Here is a 24,332-nt window from a genome sequence, read left to right as displayed (position 1 = left end):
CTTAGACTGAAGCTTTAGTTTCTTTAATGCTTAGTTGATCTTTGAGTTTGGGCCCTAATTTAACCTCTTTTTCTAGTTTCTTGGGATTTATTCACTTTGCCATTTGTTATCAACTTCTTTAACTTTGTATCCCTCTTTTCTTGACTCTTAACGTTCTTCCAGGCTGTGGGTAATAAGTGGGCTACAACATTTATTTCTTCCTCTTCATTTAATTTTTTACCAACATGGCAAAACAGTAACACATCCCAGCTTAAGGGTACAGCACCTTCTCCTCACTCTTAAGCAGAGGCACTCACTCTCTCGTGTCTCACTTATACCTCTCCCCACATAACAAGGGCAGGTAGGAGCCAATCAGCTCATTACCAAGGGAACACAAGTGCCAGTAGAAGTATAGAGAAGTAGAAATGATAAACTCTAGAGCACCTAAGAACTGAGCTCAAGTACTTGATTAAATGTACTTTCAGTGCTCTCTGAGCTACTTCGTGGCCTGTTATGTGACCCTAAAATGCATTTCATATATTGTTCATTGTGAAATGTGAGTAGTGGGGTCGGCTTTCAAATGAATCTAGTGAAGTAAGATATTTCCCTCTGAAATGTAGCGGAGCATAAATATAAATAGCAGAAAATAATATTACTCAGATAGAAAAAGTAGGACAGGTAAAGCACCTCAGAATAGTTCTTACAGGAGAAGAAAGAAGACAGAAGAGAGAAGGAGAAAAAGAAAAAAGAACAAGAAAAAAAGAAAAAGAAAAAAGAATAAGAAGAAAAAGAAGAACAAGAAAAAGAAAAAAAGAAGAAAAAGAATTAAAAGAAAAAGAAAAAAGAAGAAGAAGAAGAATCCTATCCATCCTCGTCACTCCCAAAGAGAACCTCAACATCTTCATCTCTGCTCTTCTATCACACCTGACACTTCTCCACCTGTTTGTTTCTTCACCTCTTTTACACACTCTCTGTTGCTCTGGACTGTTGACTCTAAGTACTTAAAATCCTCCACCTTCTTTTTTCTACTTCCTGCTGTAACCTCACCGTTCCACTTGGGTCCTTCTCATTCACACACATTTATTCTGTCTGGCTATGACTAACTGTCATTCCTCTCCTTTCCAGGGCATACCTTTCCTCCACCCGCTCCCTGTTTTATGTTTTATGTTTTTATTATGGATCCCCATTAGTCTTCCCAAAGTGAAGACTATTCTTCCTGGGGTCCAGACACTCATATATACAGTACAATCAAAATAAAAACTTAATACAATGAAACAATACAGTAAAATACAAAAACCAAATGCATACTCAAATTTAAACAAAACAAACAGAAAAACTCAGTGTTTCTAATAACTCTTAATGTACAATCAACATACCTCATTCAAATAACCCAAAACATCATTACAGTTCTGCAATTTCAACTTGCTAACTAAACACAGTTTCTTTACCAATAATGGCTTCTTTTAATTTCTTTTTAAATCTCAATTTATTATCTATCCTAATTATATTTGGCGGGAGCCTATTCCAATATGCTATTGCTCTATACATTACAGTTCTCTTCAGTGCATTAGATCTTGGTAGCGGTAGAGTAAAGTGAACACACATAGCATGCCTAGTGGTATAGCCATGTCTAGCATTTATAGGTTGTAGCTGAAACAACAAATTCTTGTATTTACCAGAATGATAAATATTAAACAGAAATGTCACAAGCCTACATGCCAGTCTTTGATCCACTTTCATCCAAGACAGTACTCCATGCATCCATTCAACACTACTCCTTCCATTACAGCGGAGTGCGAGGCGTGCCGCTCTGTTTTGAGTGATCTGGAGTTCATGTAAGTCTTGTTTTGAAGCGCTAGACCATATTGTTGGGCAGTACTCAAGACAAGATAGTACTAAAGATTGCAATACTAGTTGAACCGTTGAGCCAGACAACAAGTGTGCGGCCCTTCTTATCATTGAAATATTTCTACTCATTTTAGACACTATTTTATTAATATGTGATGACCACGAAAGTGTTTCATCAATAATCACACCCAACAATTTGGCCTCTCTAACTTGCTCAATATTAGCACCCTGTAAAACAAGATGGAGTTCAGGATTAGATCTTAGCATATATCTAGAGCCCAGCATGATACTCTTTGTTTTTAAAACATTCATCTTTAACCTATTTTCACTCACCCAATAAGAGACTAACATCAGCTCCTCTTGCAATAATTTGTTTACTAACACAGCATTTTCCCCAGAGACATACATTGTAGTATCATCCGCGTAAATTTCCATGCGTGCATTTTTTAATACATGTGGTGAATCATTAACATAAATTGAATATAATAACGGTCCAAGGCAACTTCCTTGTGGGACACCACATTGTAGGGTCACCATGTCTGAAATTGTACCATTAAACAACACACATTGTTGCCTCTTAAACAAATAACTTTTCATGAGTTTAATAACACCTTCTTCAAAATGATATGCTGATAGCTTTCTTACTAATATCTCATGATCAATTATATCAAATGCTGCGCTAAAGTCCAGGAGCACAGCACCCACCATTAACTTCCTATCAATGTCTTTAAGCCAGTTATCAGTCAACGATGTTAGTGCCGTGTTCGTGGAATAGCCAGCCCTATATGCGTGCTGACACTCAGTGTTAATATTATTTAGTACAAAACAACATTGAATCTGCTTACATATAATTTTTTCCATCAATTTACTTAATACAGGTAGTATACTGACAGGCCTGCTATTCGGGCCTGCAAATGTCTCCCTGCTGTTTTTTCTCAGCGGAGTAACCTTTGCAATCTTCCACATCTGTGGATAAACACCGTTTTGAAAACATAAATTAAAGATATGACATACAGGCGCCGCAATAAACTTAGCCGCTAGACGTAGCAGTCTACCATCTAAATTATCAGCTCCACATGGATTATCCGTTTTAATTGAAAGCAACAGCTTCTCCAGTTCCTCTACTCCTATCCTCTCAAATTCAAACCTACACACCTTGTCCTTCATAATCTTATTTTTTATAATGTAATCCAAAAATTGACTACTGACCGGTAATATCTTGTTTCTAATTGTATTTACTTTATTGATGAAGAAATTATTAAAATAATTCCCAATGTCAACTGGTTTCGTTATAAACACACCCTCAACCTCTTCTCCTCTGCTCTCACTACAGATCACAATGTCATCTGCAAACATCATAGTCCATGAATATTCCCGTCTAACCTCATCCGTCAACCTATCAATCACCAGCAAACAAGATGGGGCTCAGAGTTGATCCTTGATGCACTCCCACTTCCACCTACAGCAAACCTCACCCCTGTCCGACAGCTCTCATACATGTCCTGCACCACTCTAACATACTTCTCTACCATCCCAGACGTCCTCATACAATACCACAGCTCCTCTCTCGGCACCAGCATCCTCTAAGCAAATACTGCACCAGTGAGGATAAAAACAAACTTGTTCTTTTCAAATGAATACAGTCATGGATATGATACAGCCCATGTATAGTTTATATCATGATAAGTGTGTGTGTGTGTGTGTGTGTGTGTGTGTGTGTGTGTGTGTGTGTGTACTTTTAATGAAAATTGTTGAATGTATTGTTTTTCCATGTCCTTTTGTATCAAATTGATTTGTTCGTCTTTTATGTTCATCACGTCTATTTTCATGTGAAGCACTCAGTGGTTATGATGACCTTATTGTAAAGCACTTTGTGCTGCATTGCTTGTATGAAAGGAGCGATAAAAATAAAGTATATGATGAGAGGACATTTTTGGAAGGTGAGGACACTGATCAGTCCTCACGTCTACAGAGGCCTGTTTGTTGGAGGGTTGAGACAAAGTTTTAAGGTTCAGGTTACAGTTAGGTTGTCACATGATCAGAGAGTTGACATTGGATGATATAACAAAAAATACAAAAGGAAAAAAGGGGTACTGTTTTTAATTTAATGAGAGTTTTCTTTGAACACAGATATACAGTATTTCCAACGTGGCAATCACTCATAAGGGCCCATTCTTCATCCAACACATCACTGAAGGACCCACTGTCTCCATAGAACCCAGGCTCACTCTGAAGTTGTTGAAATCCAGCACTTGGCCAGTGACATCTGGCGTCAGACACCGATGAATAAAGCTATCCTTTAGCGTCTTTGCAGCGTCGTACCGACCTAGTGCATTTATTTTGAAAGAGACTGCATGTAAACATTAAATTTCCTGTGAAAACAGAAGTGTATGTTGAAAGAAGACAATGCATGTAACAGGCGGAACTTGACAAGGCCTCTTGGTACGGCAAAAACCAACGCACCCAGGGTACCTTGCATGTTGTATCTGGACTCGGAGATGTGAGGAGTTCGAATCTGTTCGAATCTGTTGCTCTGTGTCACCTATGGTGCCACCCAGAGGAGTCGTCCCAGAATTGCCCCACACCTACATTTTTTTCCTTAGTTTTATATTGTTTTGGCATTAAAAAATTAAACATAAGAGAAATGATGGAGTGTGTATGTGGAGAGCATTATCATTGATAAAATAAAATAAAAATGAGATAAAAAAAAAATCATATATAAACAATAAATAAATGAATAAATAAATAAAAAGACGAAATTTGCACATTTGTTGTCCACGTCTTGCCTTAAAAACTATTACGTCAGTGCAAACTTGATCGCAAATAATCATTGGTAAAGAAAAACCAAAACAGACTGATTGTTCCTTTACATGCTCCTGTAAACAAACTATACCCCTTTCTGAGGCGACTGAGGTCCTCCTATGCTCAGGATTTTCTATGAGTCTGTGGTGGCCAGTGCTATCCTCTATGCTGTTGTGTTCTGGGGCAGCAGGCTGAGGGTGGCGGACACTAACAGACTCAACAAACTGATTCGCAAGGCCAGTGACTTTGTGGGAACGGAGTGTGACTCTCTGATGGTGGCGTCAGAGAGGAGGATGCTGTCTAAGGAACTACGAACTATCTTGGGCAATGTCTCACACGCACTCCACCATGTGCTGGTCAGGTACAAGAGTACTTTCAGTGGGAGACTCATACCACCAAGATGTACCACTGAGCGCCACAGGAAATCATTCCTACCTGTGGCCATCAAACTGCACAACTCCTCCCTCTGAGTGGCCCTGAGACTATTTCACCCACTGTCAACATGTGCAATAATTTAATTTAACTTAACTAATAATCTTGTTTAGGTTACAATATATATATATATACATAACTTTTATTTTTTGTTAATAATCCAGTTTATTTGAACTACATACTCTTGTTAAATTTCTCATATTTTCACTTATCTTTCCACTCTTGCAAGGAGCACCTGCAACGCAAATAATTTCCCCTCGGGGATCAATAAAGTATTTCTGATTCTGACTCTGATTCTGATAAATAAATCCCTTTCTGTCTAATTCAATGCAATATTTTACAGTCACTTCAATCCAATGCTGCAGCCAGCGCCCAGAGAGAGCCTGCTTTTTAATGTTCACACTGACACCCAGCTGTGTGCGCGCGTGGGCTGCAGCTCGCAAACCCATTCAGAATGGCCTTTGTGCACGCGGCTCATGTAGTGCTCGTGCGCGGAGCCATTTTTCTCTGATGAGTGATGTTGAACTCCCGGTGTTGAGCATAAAAAGCCATTAAGTCTATTTCATCAGCGCGCTTTGTATGTTGATGATGGTTTAACCCATTAGCTTCAATGTGCAGGTCAGCGACACACTTCTGCTGTTTTTTACCTGCACTGTTAGCAACTGTTTCCACCTGTTACATCTGGACTCGAATAGGCCGATGATATCTGAGGAAAACTAACCAATGTGACAGCTTGAATACATCTTTATTTACAAATCATAGTGGATACATTTTTTTTATTTACAAGAATCATGTCACACATTTTGTTGTTTTTTTGTGCTCAAACAATTGATTTTGGCACGTTGTAACTTAAAAACACGACTCGTTGCTTTCCCTCCTTTGTTCCAGGAGGTGATGTTTGCATCCATGACTGACACACTGGTTACATTATTTGCAAAGAAATTCACAGATGGATGTAGAAAGCGCTCAGCTCCCTAACCGTTTGCCTACAGCTATAACGCAAGCACATTAATGCATGGTTATTTATCATGCGCAATTACGCACGCAGTCACTCCAGCAGTAGACCAGGGACACGTCACTACTAATGGATATTGAACAAGCAAGGCCACAGTGATCATACGTGTAACACATTTTTTACACAAAATTAGGAATTGGTTTGCAAAAAGCCAAACGCCAATAGAACTAAGCCACATTACGCAAGCCTTTACAGACAAGAGGCGCTGATGACAGTTATATTTTTCCTCAACAGAGTGGAGTAAATAGTCTTGATATGATGCTGCTTGTCGTCACTGAGCTTTCTGACAGGTCTCCTCTCTCACCCCGTGCCTTTTTCGCCGTGCGCACTCGGTGCGTCACGGGCACTGTTTGTCAACACATGAAATCATTCCCAAAGCCCCAAAACATTATCCCCTGTGAATCAGACTTCTCAGCTTGTTTCTGAACTCCTTCCTCATGAGGCAGTAAATAATCGGGTTCAGGCAGCTGTTGGTGTGAGCCATACACACCGTCAGTGGGAACACATATGTATGGACTATGTAGTAGGCTTTGTCCCAGTGCGCAGCGTTCAGTTTGACTAGTACACTCCAGAAGGTGATGGCGTGGTTCGGCATCCAGCACAGGAAGAAAGACAACACGACGATGGTGATAGATTTTGTAACTTGGGATATCCGTTTGGGGTTGCTTGTTTTCATACTCCGGTTGCGGACGAAACGCAGCAGCATGATGTAGCTGATGGACACGATGGACATCGGCAACACAAACCCTACGAGTATTTTCTGTATGTGATAAACTGCTAACCAGTATTGTCCCCCGGGAAACCTCAACAAACAGAGTTTCTCTCCGGTTACGTTACTGACAGTTGAGAAAATCGAAGTCGGCGCAGTCGCCACAGTCGCCAGTGTCCAAATGATTGCGCAGGTCCACTTGGCGGAACATGACTTCAGCGCGGTGGTGTTCTTCAGAGCCGAGGCGAGCGACCAGTAGCGGGTCACACTCATGGCAGTGAGGAAAAACACACTGGCGTACATGTTCATCACGGTGACGGAGAGGATGATTTTGCACATGGCGTCTCCAAATGGCCAGCTGAAGTCCAGCGCGGTGTCCACGGCCCAGAAGGGCAGAGTGAGCACGAACTGCAAGTCCGTCACTGCCAAGTTGAACACGAAGAAGTTCACCGTGGACCTCTTCCTCTCTTGTTTGACCCTGATGAAGAAGAGCACCAGCAGGTTGCCTATCAGACCCGCAGCGCACACAACAGAGTAAACGAGGCAGATGAGGAACCTCAGACCCGGGCTCCCGTCAGCCGTCACGTCGATGTCCTCCAGCTTGCTGAAGAAGTCCACCTCCAACAGTGACCTGTTCAAACACACGCTCTCATTCTCTTTATCCATGACGTCAGCAATTCACACTTAAAGATAATGTAGCCAGTGAGTGGTCTTCATTTAAGATACATAAAAACACTAATGTCCAAATAGAGCTGAATCTTGGAGTGCCACATTATCACAAGATGCCAACTCCTCCGCCTGTATCCATCCCCACCCTCCTGTCCTGTCATTTCTCCGCCTCTCCGCTCCAAGACGCACGATCATCCAACAACACTGCTCTCAGCTCTGACAACATGACAGGAGTGGCGGGGTGGAGGTGTTTACTGGCGAGCATTAGGTGTGATGTGTCCATCAGTCTTGTGCGTAATGGAGGCTCATCGGAGCGCGAGGCTTCCCCATCACTTTTAATTAAAACACAAACATCTAATTAATAATTTCAGATGCTCATGTTATGTGTAGCCAACCAAAGCCAGTAGGGCACAGACTGGAGGGGGGCAAAGCGTGCGTAATGGCAATTTGTAATATCTGCAGGCTGGGCTGGAAACGCCACAGAGAGGGGGAAGTTGATGAAACGACTCTGCTGCCATCTAGTGTTCACTTTTGGTGTAGCAGGGTGTTAAAATGTTACTACAGCAACATCTTCCTAAAAAACAGAGATGATCTTTCATAACAAGAGAGTTTCCTTATAAGATTTTGCACAATTTCTACCCTTCTAATACAACAGTGTTATAACAATCAGCTTACCTTTAAAGCCTAGTAATGAGTTATTTTCAAAAGCTACAGTTATTACTTAAACTTGGTTAGTGGAGTAGACAAAATACGGGGTCTGACCCTGGCTCCCTACTGACACCAGCAGCAGAACGTAATCAAGAAAACTTAAATAGACTCAAACATGATTTATTTATATATTGTTCCCCTCCCCAAATGAAAATACAGGAGGAAAAAAATGGAAAAAAAAGAAGGAACGTCCCCTTTAATAATAGTTCTCTTTGTCCAACTCAAGGTAATCCCAGTGAGACAGAAACGCCCATGTCCACTAAATTAATTAAAATGACAAAACAGGCACTAGGAAAAAGTAATGCATTGCAAAAAAAAAAGAGGACTCAAACTCACCGAGGTGGAATTAAAAACAAAGAAAACAATCCGGTCCTACTTGGTAGTTGGCTCACTTCCTTTCTGGTCCTCCACACACACACACACACACACACACACACACACACACACACACACACACACACACACACACAGTCAAGGAATCACCAAAAGCACGAGTCCACTGAAGTTTATTCTCCTCTCAAGGCAGGCTGTCTGGTCTCCACCACCGTTCTGCTCCTGTGAACCTAGTTAACTCACAGGTGGCAACAACAAGGGATGAGAGTGAGACACTGCAAGACACATTGAGATTATTTTCAAAGGCTATTCTGTTTTTAAACGATCCTGTACATGTCACTCCCCTTGCCTTTGTGGTGGTGTCAGTGTCAAGATTCACTGACTATTGTTCTTTATGTATTTTTTATACTCTGTAAAGTGACCTTGGGTGTTTTGAAAGGCGCCTTTTAAATAAAATGTATTATTATTATAATTATTCAATAAAGTTGAATAAAAAAACTACAAGTCATGCCTTGCAGTTGGAGCCATATGTAGCCATGACAGCTGACAATGCTTTAAATATGAATGTTACTGCAAAGGAGCTACACATTCTAAAACATGGCTGCTTTACACACGTCTTCGACCCGGCAGCACAGAAGGTCTTTACAGTTATTGCAGTTTCAAGATGGACACCCAAGATTAGTGTCACACTTCAGTATTAACCAAATGTCTCCCCTTCTGTTCCTGAATGAAAGTGTTAGTAATGACCAGAGAAGTGTTTTGGCAGAATATTATGATGTCACAGTGAAGCTGACCTTTGACCTGTTTGATATAAAATGTAATGTCTTCTTCATTTTATTCTATACGTTATAGATATTACACGTCTGTCTTTGACATTTGTGTGAAATTTGTCATAAGTAATCGTCTTGCTGTTTTTTAAACGCCTGTTTTTCTTCTTGCAGTAGACCAGCAGCTTGTCATTCAGTCAGCAGAATTCTTGAGTTATGGCCAAAAACTTGTTTTGTGAGGTCACACTGACCTTTGACCACCAAAGTCTAGTCAGTTCATCCTTGAGTCAGAGTGAATGTTTGTGCCAAATTAGAAGAAATTACCTCAAAGGGTTCTTGTGATATTGCATTCACAGGAATGAGATGGATGCAAGGTTACAGGGACTTTTGACCTTTCAACACCAAAATCTAATCAGGTCATCACTGAGTCCAAGTGGACGTTTGTGCTGAAGAAAATCCCTCAAGGGGTTCTTGAGATATTGCGCTCACGAGAATGAGACAGATGCAACATCAAAGTGACCTTTGACAGCCAAATTCTAATCAGTTCATCTGTGAGTCCAAGTGGACATTTGTGCAAAATTTGACGAAAATCCTTCGAAGCTTTCTCAGGACATTGTGTTCACAAGAATAAGACAGATGCAAGGTCACAGTCATCTTAATCTCTCAAGACAGATTCTGCAATTCTGCAGATTCTGCAATTTACATTGTAGGAAGTTTTTTTTTTTTTTTTAACCGATGGATTTCCAGATTGCAGTCATCTTGACATTTGGCCACCAAAATCTGATCAGTTCATCCTTGAGTCTGAGTGAATGTTTGTGCCAAATTTAGGAAAACTCCTCCAGGGCCTGCTTGAGATATTGCATTAATGAGAATGAGATGGACGTAAGGTCACAGTGAATTCCTTTGCTCAAAGCTTTCTTGGGATATTGCGTTCACAAGAATTTTTAATTTAAATTTTTAAAATCTGTATATACTTTTATTAATCCCCCTGAGGGGAAATTCAATTTGAGAATGAGACAGATGCAAGGTCACAATGACATTAACCTTTATACACTAAAATCAAATCAGTTCATCATTGTGGATGTTTGTGCCAAATTTGAAGAAAACTCCTTAAAGCATACTTGGGATATCGTGTTCACCAGAATGAGACCTTGACCTCTGACCACCGTATTCTAATCAGTTCATCCTTAAGTCCAAGTGGAAGTTTGTGCCAAATTCATAGAAAATTCCTCAGGATATTTCATTCACGTGAATGAGACGACATGATGGACAAACCGAAAACACATTGACTCCGGCTTTCACCGGCCTGGAGGCATAAGAAGAGATGATGTTTTAAAACAAAGGAAAACACACAGAGAACTAACAGAATGCATTTTATTACATCTAAACTTTTCTACATAAACAGGTAACATTCAATAAGTAAACAATTTCTTCCAATGCAGGTAATAAATATTTTTTTTCACTTGGTATATTTGTACAAACTCTACTACCACTACTACTGTACACCGTCTTCTCCTCGCCCTCCTCGAAAAGCCTTTTTATGATTTTTCTCGGGTCGGAGCTGTGAAACAGAACCTGTGAATGTTTTAAGGCAGTGAGTGCAGATGTCGACTCGAGTCTGACTTTGAGATTATTTCTGTTGTGTAAGACTCTTTATTGGCCACAGTCCTTTTTTTTGTAATAATAGTACAGCTTTTATTTTCTAAAAAATATATAAATTAATTTATTCTCTCGCTCTGAATTGACACACAAAAAGCATACAAACGGACATCAAACACCCACGTTTGGATCTGAACGTTTAGGTTTCCATACAGACATAATATACACATTGTTGACTTTTCCCTTTTTTTAAAATCTAAGGTGAGACGTCATGACAACCAGAGAGTTGAGCTGCTTGTCACGGTTTGTCGGTGGAGATTCTGAAACACCTTTGAGAGTAACTACTGATAATAGTGGCCTTGTTCCATTCACTGTATTTGGTGCAGATGCTGGTTTCGGCCCGGCGTCCTCATACCATCAAACACCTAAGCTCAATTTACTGCGCACATGGTCACACCTGTGTGTGAGGGACTGAGATGGCAACAGCCATGTGCTTATCCATCCCTGCATGCAATTTGACATTTCATAACAAAAAAAATCTCTCCCAGTTGAAAAGTGACTGCTTCTCCCTCAGAAAACTATCAACAGCGAACCACAGGATGGAGCTGCGGACATGTGACATCATGAAACAACTCGGTCATCCCGTATAGTCCCCAGCATATAGAGCACTTCGACAGGAACACATTCAACACGGTCCGCTCTCCCACTTCATGTGCACAATCTGCTGCACCGTCTCATGACAAGTGTGAGGAAAGAAGAAGTTTAAATAAATTAAATCATGATCAAATGCATTTGTTAAGCTGTAACCACGTTATCAAGCAAATACTGGTGACTAATGTTCAAACTAATATGATGGAAACTTAAACGATCTTCATCAGTGTAGCACGTCTGGGTAATACTTTATGATGAAGGTGACACACACACATTTAAAGTATAGAATTAATTAAAGAGTCATTATGATTTGATGCATAAATTCCGGTCACTCACTATGATCAAGTTGCTGTGAGGTTTTATGATTATCCATCCATCCACCTCCAACGGGAGGCGCCCAGGATGTCAGATGCCTGAGACACCTCAACTGACCCCTTTCAATGTGAAGGAGCAGCGGCTCTACTCCGAGCTCCCCTCCTTATATGACTAGTTAATGGATCTTCAGTTAATGAACTTTAAATTACTTTAATCATTAATTCATAAGCCACCAAAATAGCTGGGACCAGTTGCAGAAAACATCTCAAGTTTTTGACCACCAAAATTGAATCACTTCATCCTTGAGTCCAAGTTGACAATAACATTATCTCAGGGTGTGTGCGTTTTTTTCATTAATCACCAGGAACTTGGTCACGTTGCAGTTAAGATAGAGTCAGAGGTACCTTAAGTTTTTTTTTTTTTTTTTTTTTTTTTTTAAACCTTGCTTTGGTTGCTAAGGTCTTTTGTGCAGCGGTCTAGGGATTCCTTAAGTATAACACCAAGCCAAGGAGAAAACCATAAATAGTTAAGTGAACATTTTTAGGAAACCTTAAGGAGAAGAGTTATGGGTGTTTTGTGCAACCGATTTTATTTAGAGGAAACCTTAACTAGGACTTTCATGAAAACCTGAACTTGAGGTGTTTTGTGCAACCCATTTTATTTTGAGGAAACCTTAACTAGGACTTAAATGAAAATCTGAACTTGAGGTGTTTTGTGCAACCAATTGTATTTTGAGGAAACCTTAACTAGGACTTAAATGAAAATCTGAACTTACGGTGTTTTGTGCAACCCATTTTATTTTGAGGAAACCTCAACTAGGTCTTAAACGAAAATCTGAACTTACGGTGTTTTGTGCAACCCATTTTATTTTGAGGAAACCTCAACTAGGTCTTAAACGAAAATCTGAACTTACGGTGTTTTGTGCAACCCATTTTATTTTGAGGAAACCTTAACTAGGACTTAAATGAAAATCTGAACTTAAGGTGTTTTGTGCAACCCGGAAAATCTGAATTTAAGGCGTTTTGTGCAACCGGCCCCGGAATCCAATTACATACAGAAGCATCGCCGGTTGTCACAAAACAAGCATTTTAAACTTTTATACAACACTAATATAAAAAAACATATCCCATACCTCTTTCCATATCATGGCAAAAATAAAAAAAAGTTTTAGGGGACAAAACATAGATTATATTTTCTATTTCTAAACAAATTCAGAACCTGCACACAGTGCTGGTACAGACATCTCCAGTCACAGGATGGGTTTGTTTCTGGAGAGAACGTCTCAACAGCCACAGGTCAAAGACCAGCTAATTTTCTTCCCTTCATCTGTGCAGCCTTGGGTTGAAAATCTGATTGTAGATCTGTTTGTTTAAAAAATAGCTTTGGTTCTTTTCATACTGTCGAACATATAATTAACACTGTTTTAAACATATGGTATCAAAACTGTTATCACTAGTCTTGACAACCTCAGCGGTGTCACTACTGAGTTCTACTTTTCAGGAGGTAAGAAAAACTCACCTGTGTTGTGACAATGTATTTTCAGCCAATCGAATGGGGTTTTAAGTTGTTTATTTTGCTTAAGAAGTAGGAGATTTTTCTCAAAATTCAAAATCACCAAACTTGGATACTTGGAAACGAGGTCATTTCAGAGCCATATATTTGATCACCCGCTCTGAAAGCTTAACAGCAACCTGTTCTAACAGAAGTATGAAGATGTTTTCTATTAATTTCAAACATCTGCATGTTGCTGCTTGACCCAGTGGTCATTGTCTGCCACATTTTAAAAGCTAACAAGTGAATCTTTAAATCTGTGTACATATTTTTGTCGTTGAAAGAAGTTGAGTGCAGCAAAGAAGAGAACGGTGCGCTAAAATGAAAAACATTTGGCAGGTACCGCTCTGCAAAACAGGGCATTAATGGATAGACGTGTTTAGCCTCCTGAGACCCGAACTTTTGTTTGGTATGCATTTTTAATTCCTCCTAGCGATGTGGGATCAGTAGGACCCGATAAGTACAAAAAACTAAACACTGTCAATGACAATTAAGTCCCAATGTCTTCAAACGAGTACTTCCTAATTAACAGTGTCTTAGCCTGATACTGTTGCTAAAATTTGGTAGTAGGACTGATCCTCTGAGGGACCATGAATGTCTAAAAGGTTTCATGGTAATCCATATAACTGTTGCGTAGATATTTCAATCTGGACGAAAGACCTGATCTGATTGTGCCAACAATGTTAAAGATGATTTCTGCAGCAACACGTCGATGTTTGCGTCTGACTGATAAAAAACAGCTTCATGTTTCTAGGAGACGTAATACTATCCCTTGTCTATGTAACTGGATTCCAGATAATTTGGTGGCACATAAATTACAGTATTAAGTAACTGAGTTAATCATCAGCAGATGATCCATTAAGCTTTAAATAATCTCATAAACTCACAGCGACTTGGTGAGCAACAGGAATTCATAATACATCCTGAATTAATTAATACATAAAACTCATGAGTCATGCTTGTGTGTTTTGTGCCGTCATTATAAAGTGTTACTAATGGCAGCTCCCAAGAAAATACACAGAGACGTCTCTGTGACAAATAACTAAATGGTACCTTATTGAGACATCGTGCTGCTGGCAAGGAATAATAATAAAATGCATATTAAATAAAATGATATCACAACAGCTCCCGAGTGACGCTTGCTCACACGCTCACCCGTGGCAAATCAAACAATTTGTAAAAAATATAATATATAGAAATAAGAATACACAATAAATAAAATACTGCACAACACAGGAAATACACGAGACTTGTTCCGGGTCAGTTTGAGAGCCGGGGGTTGGTTCCCATGAGAAGAACAAGGAATATGCCAAGAGAGCGAGCAAAGGAAGGAGGGGCGGGGGTCATTTTGGGTTGTCTCCCAGTTAGTTGCTGAAGGACAAGATGTCAGGAGATGGGGGGGGGGGGGGGGGGCTGTCAGAAGTGATTATCTCATGGCGGGGGGGATAATTGGGCTTTGAAGTGAGCTGCCTGTCTCGGACGTCTGGAAGTGGGACATGGAGGAGGAACTGATAAGAGGGAAAGTTTCAAGGACACACAGGCTTGGAGGAGGGGTGGGCTCACTGTGACTGGGCGGGAGCGGTCTACTGTATGTAGCTGGTATGTGACCTCTACGACCTCTGTTAATAACTGAAGTAGGAGCAAAGACCAACAGTTCCTCCACTCTGAAAACTGTACAATACATTCATTAGCAAACTGCAATTCCAGCTGAATCGAGGTACACCACCTCGCTTTGACACTTCCACATTATACCCCGATGAGCCTGTGGGGCTTTTAAATTACAGACAAGTCATGTATTTTTAAACCAGCTGGCTTTGTGCCCAGTGTAAGTTGGCATGTCGAGATCTCCCTCCTTCACTGTGGCACTCTTGAGTGATTTTCCACAAGCAGTTTCCCAAAGATACCTCCCAAGGTAATGCCTACACCACCAAAGCTATCAGTCACAAGTCAAAAGCTCGGACAGAGATGGGACAAAGGTCGTGGGTGACCAGTTAAAACATTCTTTTGAGTTTGAAAACTCAAACATCCCAAACACGCTGTGAAGCATGCACGCACACAGGCACTCATTTAAACTTCACATGCCATGGTCGCCCATCTCTTTAAAATGCCCGACACTGCTACAACAGCTTGACAACAGCCCGGCAAAAAAACAAAATGATGAAACTAAAGACAAGAGACAAAAGAACACAGTATAAGTGTCTGAATGATCACAAGCTGGAAACGAAGACGTGTACACTTGGACTGGAAACGCTGTGGCACACAGATTCAACTGCACTCTGATTATTGTGAGAATTTTCAAAGGTACCGTATCTTATTTTTGGCATTGTGCAAAAAAAAAAAAAAAAAAAAACCTAAGAAAGAAAACAAAAAACTCTTCCAGCTCAAAACTCTAAATTGGCAAGTATAAAGAGTCTAAAAGTCTCAATGTCTAAATGCTGAATGCCAGCAGAGTCTTTGAAAAGAAATGGAAATCAAGGAGTGAAAATGAAAAACCAGAAATGGCTAATTTTCACCTGCACACTCCTCACCGCAATAACCTGAAGGTCAAAGGGAATGCATATATATATATATATATATATATATTTATACACACAGTGTATATATGTACATACATATATACACTGTGTATACACCAAGCCACCACAACATTAAAACCACTGACAGGTGAAGTGACTAACATGATCATCTCGTCACAATGCAATGTTCTGTTGGGAACTTGGAGTCCTGGCATTCACGTGGATGCCACTTGACACACTCCACCTACCCATACACCTCTGTAGACCAGGTACATCCTCTCATGGCAACACCTCTCCCCAGTGGCAGTGCCCCCCGAGCAGGACAATGTGACAAAGAGCTTGAGGCATCGACCTGGCCCCCAAATTCCCAGATCCCAACCTGGTCGAGCATGGGATGCTTGTATCCAAGAGCCGAACCAGAGCCCAGAGAGCGTTTGATCCTCAGTGGGACCTCCTTGGACCTGGCTTGGCTTTGACCTGCTGAGGCATGGACACAGGACCTCTGGGGTGTCCTGTGGTGTCTGGCACCAGGGTGTTGGCGGTGGATCCTTTGAGTCCTGTAGGGTACCAGCATGTCCCATAGATGCTCAATCACATTGGGATATGGGGATTCAGAGGCCAGGTCGATGTGTTCCTCGGGCCATTCTTGAGCAGTTTTTGCAGTGTGGCACGGCACACTGTCCTGCTGCAGGGGCCACAGCCATCGGGAGTGGTGTTACCATGAGGCCATGAGGGCGTGTACTTGGTCCGGAAGTGTGTCGTTATGTGGAGCGTGTCAAGCTGCATCCACATCGATGTCAGGAACCAAGGTTTCCCAGCAGAACATGGCATTGTAACGAGATGATTAATGTTATTCACTTCACCTGTCAGTGGTTTGAATGCTGTGGCTAATCAGGGTATATATATATGTATATATATATATATATATATATATATATATATATATATACATATATACATATATATATACATATATATACATATATATACATATATATATATATATATATATATATATATGTATAGTTTAAATATACATAATTTAAAAGCATAATAAAATTATTAGTACATGAATAAACTGTATATTCAGTGTTCTTGTCATTGGACAGAGAAATAATACACCATGAGTTTAAAAATGAGCTCGAGCAAGAGAGAAAACAGAGAAAGGGAATATACTGGAGAAATGCAAATGAAAAAAAAAAAGCAGGGTAAAAGGGGAGAAAAGATAACCACATGGCAACAAGCATATGTATAAGCTTTTGTGAGAAAAACAACAGAACACCTCAGTCCTCCACTTAAAAACAGCGATTGAAGCAGCTCACTAGACTGAAAATGTTCCGATTTAACATACAAAAGTAAAAGAGGAAAATATATTTTGTTCTCTGTACACGGTGCCACTCCTCATTTTTGTAAAAAAGAGCCTTCCTCCTTTGTGTTTTTGCTCAGGTAGCGTCTCTGCTTCTTTGTGCCGGGTTGGTACCAGTATCGCAGTTTCGCGGATTCACATGCTGGACAGGTTTCTGATCTGAATTCAGGACACAAACACGATGTCCACAGCTGACCCCTCCAAGTGATGACTCAGTACTGTTCTCGGGTCAGTCTTGTGAAGCGAACCCTCAGGCCTGTTACCCACTCATAATATTAGTGCTCTTCATGAGGCAGTCTCGTCATTGCGGCTCCATAAACGTTCTCATGACTCGTGGCCAGTCTAGTTTCTGCATCAAAACTTTACCCTGCAGTCAAAAAAGTTTGTTACCGGATCGTAGTTGGACCCAAAGTGTAGTCTCGACTCTCCCCGAGTCAGTCCAACGATATAACGTCAGGTATCCCGCCATAAATAGCTGCCACTGCTGCTTCGGCGCTGCTCCGGCTGGCAACCACCCCGGGGTGTGTGTGTGAGGAGTGTGAGCCCGAGTGTGTGGAGTGAGTGTCGCGGAGGCTGCTGGACGACACCAGGCTGCTGCTGCTTCCCGAGTTGCTCGCGCCATTGGTCGGCGCAGTCAGCGAAGTGGCCGAGGAGGCTCCCGATTGGTCGAGGAACAGCTGGGAGGAGGAAGAGGAGGAGGAGGTGCTGTAGGGCAGGAAGCGGTTGAGAAGCAGCTCGTGGTCGTCTGAGGCTGAAGCGGCGGCTGCTGCTGCCATCACCATGGTGTTGTAATGCTGAGCCGCGGGAGGAACACAAGAAAGAAGGAAGTGTGAGTTCACAGTTAGAGGCTGCTAAAGTTACCAGAGGCCTTATTCATTAGAGGCGGGAATCTCTGCGGCACCTCACGAATCAATTACGATTCAGAGGGCTACGATAATAAAACTATTATGGGTGCATCTCGATCCATGGAAATTTAGATTCACAGACACACTGTGAATACCTGCTACTTTTCACACATGGCTTATATGTAGTGATCCATAGTTAAATAAAGAGATTATTTTACTTGCATACAATGTGGCTCTTGTACAGGTCCCTTTTTCTCTTCAGCTTCACAGCCAAACACTTCCATACGCTAGCTATTAAACCAGGCAGTGCCGGTCGGATTGTATTCATCTGTGGGTGCTCATGCTAACCTGCTGTGAGATATTTATGCCGGTGTAGTGTGCAGTGTTTGCATACTGTAATATTTCACCGAAACACTACACAATTCATGTACTACTGGCTTAATACTAGGGTTTCGGACATACTAAAAAATCTCACATTATATAATACACGCATATACTGCCCAATTGTGGCGCTCCTATACAAGGCTGTTGCTGCAGCGGCCTGGGTTCGACTCCAGCCTGTGGCCCTGCATGTCATTTCTTCTCTCTCTCTCTCTCTCTCTCTCCCCCTTTCACGCTTAACTTTCCTGTCGATTAAAGGGAAAAAATGCCTCCAAAAAATAAAAAAAATTATCTAGGCGTGTTAGTCGAGCTATGGACAGTCCAATTTCAGTCGAACTAAGCCAATAATTCCATTTTCTCAAGCTGTATGTAAACGTACTGATTGTTTTCTAATTGGAGCCGCGCCTCGTTTTCAAACTGTATGGTTTGCCTAAAATGAACAATGACAGCAATATAGTCCACGATGAGCAGCACTAAAATCAACCTGCGTTGACCATCATGTTTTGTTTACTTCCTGGATTTTTCCCACATGGAAATTCTGACCAATCAAGAGCAGCTTTCTCACACAAGGCATTTTATCTGGTCCGCTTGTAAATGCTGCCGTGAGAACATGAACCAACTCTAGGCAATTATGTAACTTTGGAACATAATTAGTCCCTGAGTCAGACCAAAGCAAGACAACTTGAGGTCTGAAAGCACCCTAAGAATCAAATTGTCCCCCCACCCCTAGTTTGCAGTGAGGACTTTGGACTCACCAGAGTAACCAGGGCACTGGAGCATCTCTGCCAGGACATATAGTGAGCGTCAAGCACTAAATTTCCTGAATTCTGGTGAATTTGTAAGCAACGATTTGTACATTTTCTGCATCAATTTATGGTGGCAATGTCTTTAATTTCATCAAAATAAAAGTTCTCACCTACTATGTTCTAAGTATTGAGAGGGGCGTGTCCCCTGTGTCCCCCTTCCTGAAATCTACGCCTCTGGTGAGAACCAAATATTCCATTCACCCCGACTGAAGCTGAAATCTCAGAACCAAAGCTGTGAACAGCTACATATCACACCCCTCAAGCTTATTTGGGAGGAGCAGCCCTTTAAAATGTTAATCTTTAATAACAGATCTCAAACAGAGCAGAATGAAAGATGTCAGAGACGAAGAGATGTCTGTATTTATGCTCGACTGCCTGAGAGAATTCAACCCACCAGTAACCGTGGGGTGATGACCATCATTTGTCAAATGTCTCGCTCTCACGTCGCCCGTAGAGACAGAAACAGACAGTGACACAGATGAACTGTGTACCAGCAGGTTGTGTGTGTGTGTGTGTTATGTTCTTTTTTTATTCTTAAGTGTTTGACTCTGCATGAGGGATCTTTTATCACTCTTCTGTTTACTGCAGAGAGGAAGTTTGTTATCAGGAACACTCAGTGCACGGCTCTGATTTTGTTTTTGGGTGAGCTCAAAAAGAAGTTATGGTCACACGTACAGTCCAAGGCTCTTTGTGTCCCTCCCCCCATTTACTCAGCTGAATTATTTAAAAATGAGCCATGGTCACAGTCTTCCAGGACATCAGTGAAAGTGTTTCAGATGGTACATTCAGGGATGTACTGTTTGTACGTACCTGATGATTGTCGCCTTGAAGGAAAGAGAAGAAGTTCAGCTCTGAAAATCGAACACAGGCAGAGTCGGTGGTGAATATCAACAAAATCAGTATCACAGATCCAAATACAAACTGAATGTGTTTAAGTTAATGAAAGCCCGAGGCATATTATACAGACAGAGGGGTTTAAAGGTGTTTTTAACCAAATGCATTTTTATGAAAATCCGCAATAGAGCTTTTACAGAAAAAAAAAAAGATTTAGAAAAAAAGTCACTAAAACAACAACTTAAAGGGACAGTTCACCACAAAAAATATTTGTTTTTTTCTTTTTTGGCATGCAGTCTGTGCTGCTCAAAGTGCCAAAAAACATACATGTGAAAAACTCAACAGCAGTGTCTCTTTCCTTAAATCATGACCTGGTTACTCAAGATAATCCACAGACTTTGTCGGCTGAGCTGTAACGTGAGCTAGCTCATTCATTACATTCCGATTAGTCCGAGGAGGGAGGACAGACCTATAAAGACAACGTCAACAGAGCATCAGGCAAGAGTCCTTTCAAGTCCACACCGGTCTTATTCCATCTCACCCTCAAAGGGAGTAAAAATAAACATCGCCATCCAACATCCCATATACATGTAAATCACAGAGAAGAAATTCATTTAAGGAAGGAATACAAAGCAGATAAATACAGCCAAGAAATCACCACCACATGCTTCCTTTCTTTCTACGTAATATCCTTACTCATATGCAATAGCCATTTGGTCATAGAGAGAAGGTCAGTTTCTGCATCTCATACATTTCCTTAACAACTGCTACCCATTCTTCCTTTGTTGATGGTTCCTTATTTAGCCAGTTCTTAGTTATTGCTAACCGGGTCAAGTTTAAGGAAAGAGACATTGCTGTTGAGTTTTTCGATTGTAGTTTTTTGGGTCTTTGAGCACCACAAGCTGAGTGCCACCTAGCTCCTTAATATTCAAGGGAAGGCAGACATCTCTACAGCCGACATCTCCGACACTCAGCAACTAATGCTGAAACAATGTAGACTGATAAACAGCACTACAGGTAAAAGGGAAAATGTGTATTTTTGATTTTGAGGTGAACTGTCCCTTTAAATTTGTTTGTTTCCTTGTTAAATTTCCGCTGGAGTTTTTCTACACTGTATGATTATCTGCTTATTCCGACACTTTATGAAGTCACTGTAATGATTTTGTGGCTATAAAAGAATACTGATTTCTGTTCTTTTTTATTTCTATAATTTATTAGAAATTCAGCTTGACATTTGCCTGATCAGAGTTGTCAACTTCTTATAATCCATTTCCATCTTCAGAATCAGTCAACTTGAAGTCAGTGGAGTGGGCAGATTCAAACTTGTGGACCAAGGCAAGCTGACATACAATATTTTAGATTTTAGGCAAATTCGGATTTCCAGTAGAATTTGCGATAAAGTTAGGAGAGTTGGTTTAAAGATGTGAATTTGGACCTGTTGTCTGGTAAAGGATGGACTCCAGAGTAAATACAGTTAGAATTAAATACATGCATTACATGTCTGAATATCATGCTATTGCTCTGACCAGTGACCTCGCTCAAGTCATCTTGTGTGTTTGTCGTTACCTGACAGGTCGTTGGGGGTGGGGTAGTAGGGTCTGAAGTCCTGGATGAGTGGGGGGACAGGGGGGATGTAGCTGGTGTCCACAGCTGGCATACTGGGAGTGCGGCTCACAGGAGAGGCCTGGTGGTGCAGGTTCAAAACTCTGAAGGCAGATAGAGAAAGAGGTCAAGAGATGAAGAGGTAAAGAGGTAAAGAGGAGACTTAATTTATAATGAGGCTTTTATTTTATGTCATATTTATTTGTTAAATATAGACGTGTTTGGTTTGTCCCTTTTGGGCTACTGCAGAACAACATGGCAAACTATGACAAAGAGGACCCGCTCCCTCTGTGGATATAAACGTCTCATTTTAAGGTAACGAAAACAAGATTCTTATTTTTCAGGTGACTATAAACTATAAGTATAAATATAATATCACCCGTAATCCTACACACTGGACCTTAAAATGAATCTTTTCAACTGGTGAGTTTCATTTCATATAATACTGTCAGTGGGAAAAATGAAAAGGACTGTTCCTTCCCAAAACCAGCCCAAAATAGCTCTTCCCTCTCCACAGCTCTATAAGGTCAGTTAGTTGAATGTTACCAATCCTTCCAGATCCTGGGGGGTTTGTCAAGCACTTAATTTGACATTTTATGTAAATGTGAAATAGGGACTGACTGAACTTTCATCCTCTGATCGTGATTCTAATGTGCAGAAAAACAAACAGCTTTAGTGTTTCTCTTTTGGAAAGTCACCCACTTATAAATCTATAGATCCAAAGTAAAAGAGTTAAGACGCAAAGCGTTCTCAGTCAGCACTCGGCTTCCTTCTGTGAGTGCTTTTGAAGTGAAATGGTAAAAGAAACTTTGAGTGCCTTCAAGTGCAAAACTCATGAATCATTTAACATCCAGAAACATTACCACCCATGTCAGCAGCTAAAACGAGCCTCATTTCCACATTTAATGAAAAACAAACACGAGGAGATGAAGTCAGGGTCTTGAGTGGGTGTGTGTCTGACCCTTTGTTGATGATGGGCGGCGAGGTCGGGGACATAGAGGGACACGCTCTTTTGGGTGGAGGAGGCAGTGGTGGCGGCGGCGGAGGCGGCGAATCCTGTCCCTCGTCTTCTGAGGAGCTGTCCAGTGTCAAGTCGATTACCTCCACTTTCTTGCTATTGGTGCTGTCGCTGCCACCGTGGCTGGATGAGGAGGAGCTCCGCTGGTCCGAGCCCGCGGACGTCCGACATGAACCTGCGGAGCAGCAGACGTGTTAGTTTATATTTGTGTGCTGGGATATTTTTTTTGGGACTGCAACAAAGCACTGCTGAAAACTAAATTATGCTAAAACGCATGCACACTTCCTCCGCTCTCGTATGAGATATAGTGTGTTTGTTACTATGGAGACAGGCAGTTTACTCAGTGGCATCATGATTGATGCCCTACCAAATTAAAACTGACAATGCATAAACAAAGAGGGGAGGGGACGTGAATGCACGCTCTCTCTCTCCTCTCACCACGTCTCTGTAATCCTAATTTAATTACTTCCAGGCTCCTCTCACCGCCTTCATATAGAGGCAGCCTCTCTGTCTCTTACCCCACCCTGTCACCCCATTCAGCCCCCCATGTCATGTCTCACCATCCAGCCCGTTGTTGTAGGAAGCAGACGAGACCTCCTGCACTTCCTTCTTAGACCTCATGGGGGCCCAGCTGCCATCCTCCTTGAACTGGATCTCATCACAGTCCATGCAGCTGTTGAGGATCTCCACGAAAAGCCTGAGAACAAACATATACGAACCCATCCAGGAAAATGTACACAAACACACAGAGAAATTGGGCTTTTTTTAAACAACAGCTGAGCGTAGTGGAAAAGACCCTCCACTTCTAAAGACAAGAAACCTACTCTAAACAAACTAACGTCAACACTGTGCTTCAGAGAGTGAAAGGAAAACTCCAACAAAAGCTCCATCTTTTTATATACTCGCAACCTGCAGGCTGTAAGGGCGGCTGAGTGTTTGGAAGGTACTGAACAAAAGCATCAATGTTGGAAAAATGTTTTTAAAAAGCCTTTATGAACATATGTTTTCGGTAACCTTCGGTTTCTGGTGTGAATCGACACTGACGAGAGCTGCTGTCCTCCACAAAGGAGCAAATTACAAACTTTTCAGAGCCAGCTTCAAGCCCTCAGAGGGTCAATCCTTCAAAAGACTACAAACAATTAAATTTAAACAAGTTGTGTCAGTTTTTGTGTGAAGCTCTAGATTTTGATACCAGTGTTAGAAATCACAATGTATTTCTGCAGTTTGTCTTTTTAAAAGAACAGAATTTGAACTCAGTGTAGACTGTAACCATGAGTGAATGCAGAGGTATAAGTAGTAGTCATTACGAGTAAAAGGTTTTAAAATAATCTTTAAAATTCTGCCTTTAATGTGAAATACAGGCACCAGTTTAGATCACAGAGTTTAAAGGTCTGATGTGAAGGATTGAGTGGCATCTAGTGGTGAGGTTGCAGAACTGAAACTTCTCCCATATGTCAAACGTGTAGGAAAACTGTGGTGGTCGGTGGAAAACCCTGAAAACGTGAATGGCCCTTTTTAGAGTAGTGGTCCAGCCACGGGGTCCAGACTTCTCCTCCGTCATTACTTCAAGGTCCACACAGTTTACT

At 41.2% G+C, this 24,332-nt stretch overlaps 2 protein-coding genes and 1 long non-coding RNA gene across 3 annotated transcripts in view; all 3 read right to left on the bottom strand.

The window, feature by feature from the left end:
* Positions 1–5,592: 5,592 nt before the first annotated feature.
* On the bottom strand, positions 5,593–7,852 carry rxfp3.3a1 (relaxin family peptide receptor 3.3a1). Its single transcript, XM_049599966.1, has one exon. The coding sequence runs from the start codon at positions 7,449–7,451 to the stop codon at positions 6,465–6,467; it is 987 nt and encodes a 328-aa protein (XP_049455923.1). The 5' UTR covers positions 7,452–7,852; the 3' UTR covers positions 5,593–6,464.
* Positions 7,853–10,622: 2,770 nt separating this feature from the next.
* LOC125902635 (uncharacterized) lies at positions 10,623–12,622 on the bottom strand. Its single transcript, XR_007451120.1, has 2 exons — positions 12,500–12,622; positions 10,623–12,430 (listed from the first exon to the last, which is right to left on the bottom strand). It is a non-coding gene; the product is annotated as an uncharacterized LOC125902635 (long non-coding RNA).
* Positions 12,623–17,638: 5,016 nt separating this feature from the next.
* The window catches only part of LOC125902628 (E3 SUMO-protein ligase PIAS1-like), a 79,458-nt gene continuing 72,764 nt past the window's right edge, over positions 17,639–24,332 (bottom strand). Inside the window, exons 9-13 of the mRNA XM_049599127.1 lie at positions 23,307–23,443; positions 22,690–22,921; positions 21,693–21,832; positions 20,103–20,143; positions 17,639–18,054 (exon numbers count right to left, since the gene is read on the bottom strand). Of these exons, the coding sequence (XP_049455084.1) occupies positions 17,695–18,054; positions 20,103–20,143; positions 21,693–21,832; positions 22,690–22,921; positions 23,307–23,443 (910 nt within the window). The 3' untranslated portion in view covers positions 17,639–17,694. The remainder of the gene's footprint in view (positions 18,055–20,102; positions 20,144–21,692; positions 21,833–22,689; positions 22,922–23,306; positions 23,444–24,332) is intronic.

The sequence above is a fragment of the Epinephelus fuscoguttatus genome, linkage group LG2 (genome assembly GCF_011397635.1).
Source record: "Epinephelus fuscoguttatus linkage group LG2, E.fuscoguttatus.final_Chr_v1".
Taxonomy (NCBI): domain Eukaryota; kingdom Metazoa; phylum Chordata; class Actinopteri; order Perciformes; family Serranidae; genus Epinephelus; species Epinephelus fuscoguttatus.
The sequence above is the reverse complement of the archived record's forward strand: the minus strand, read 5'-3'. Positions and strand labels throughout refer to the sequence as shown.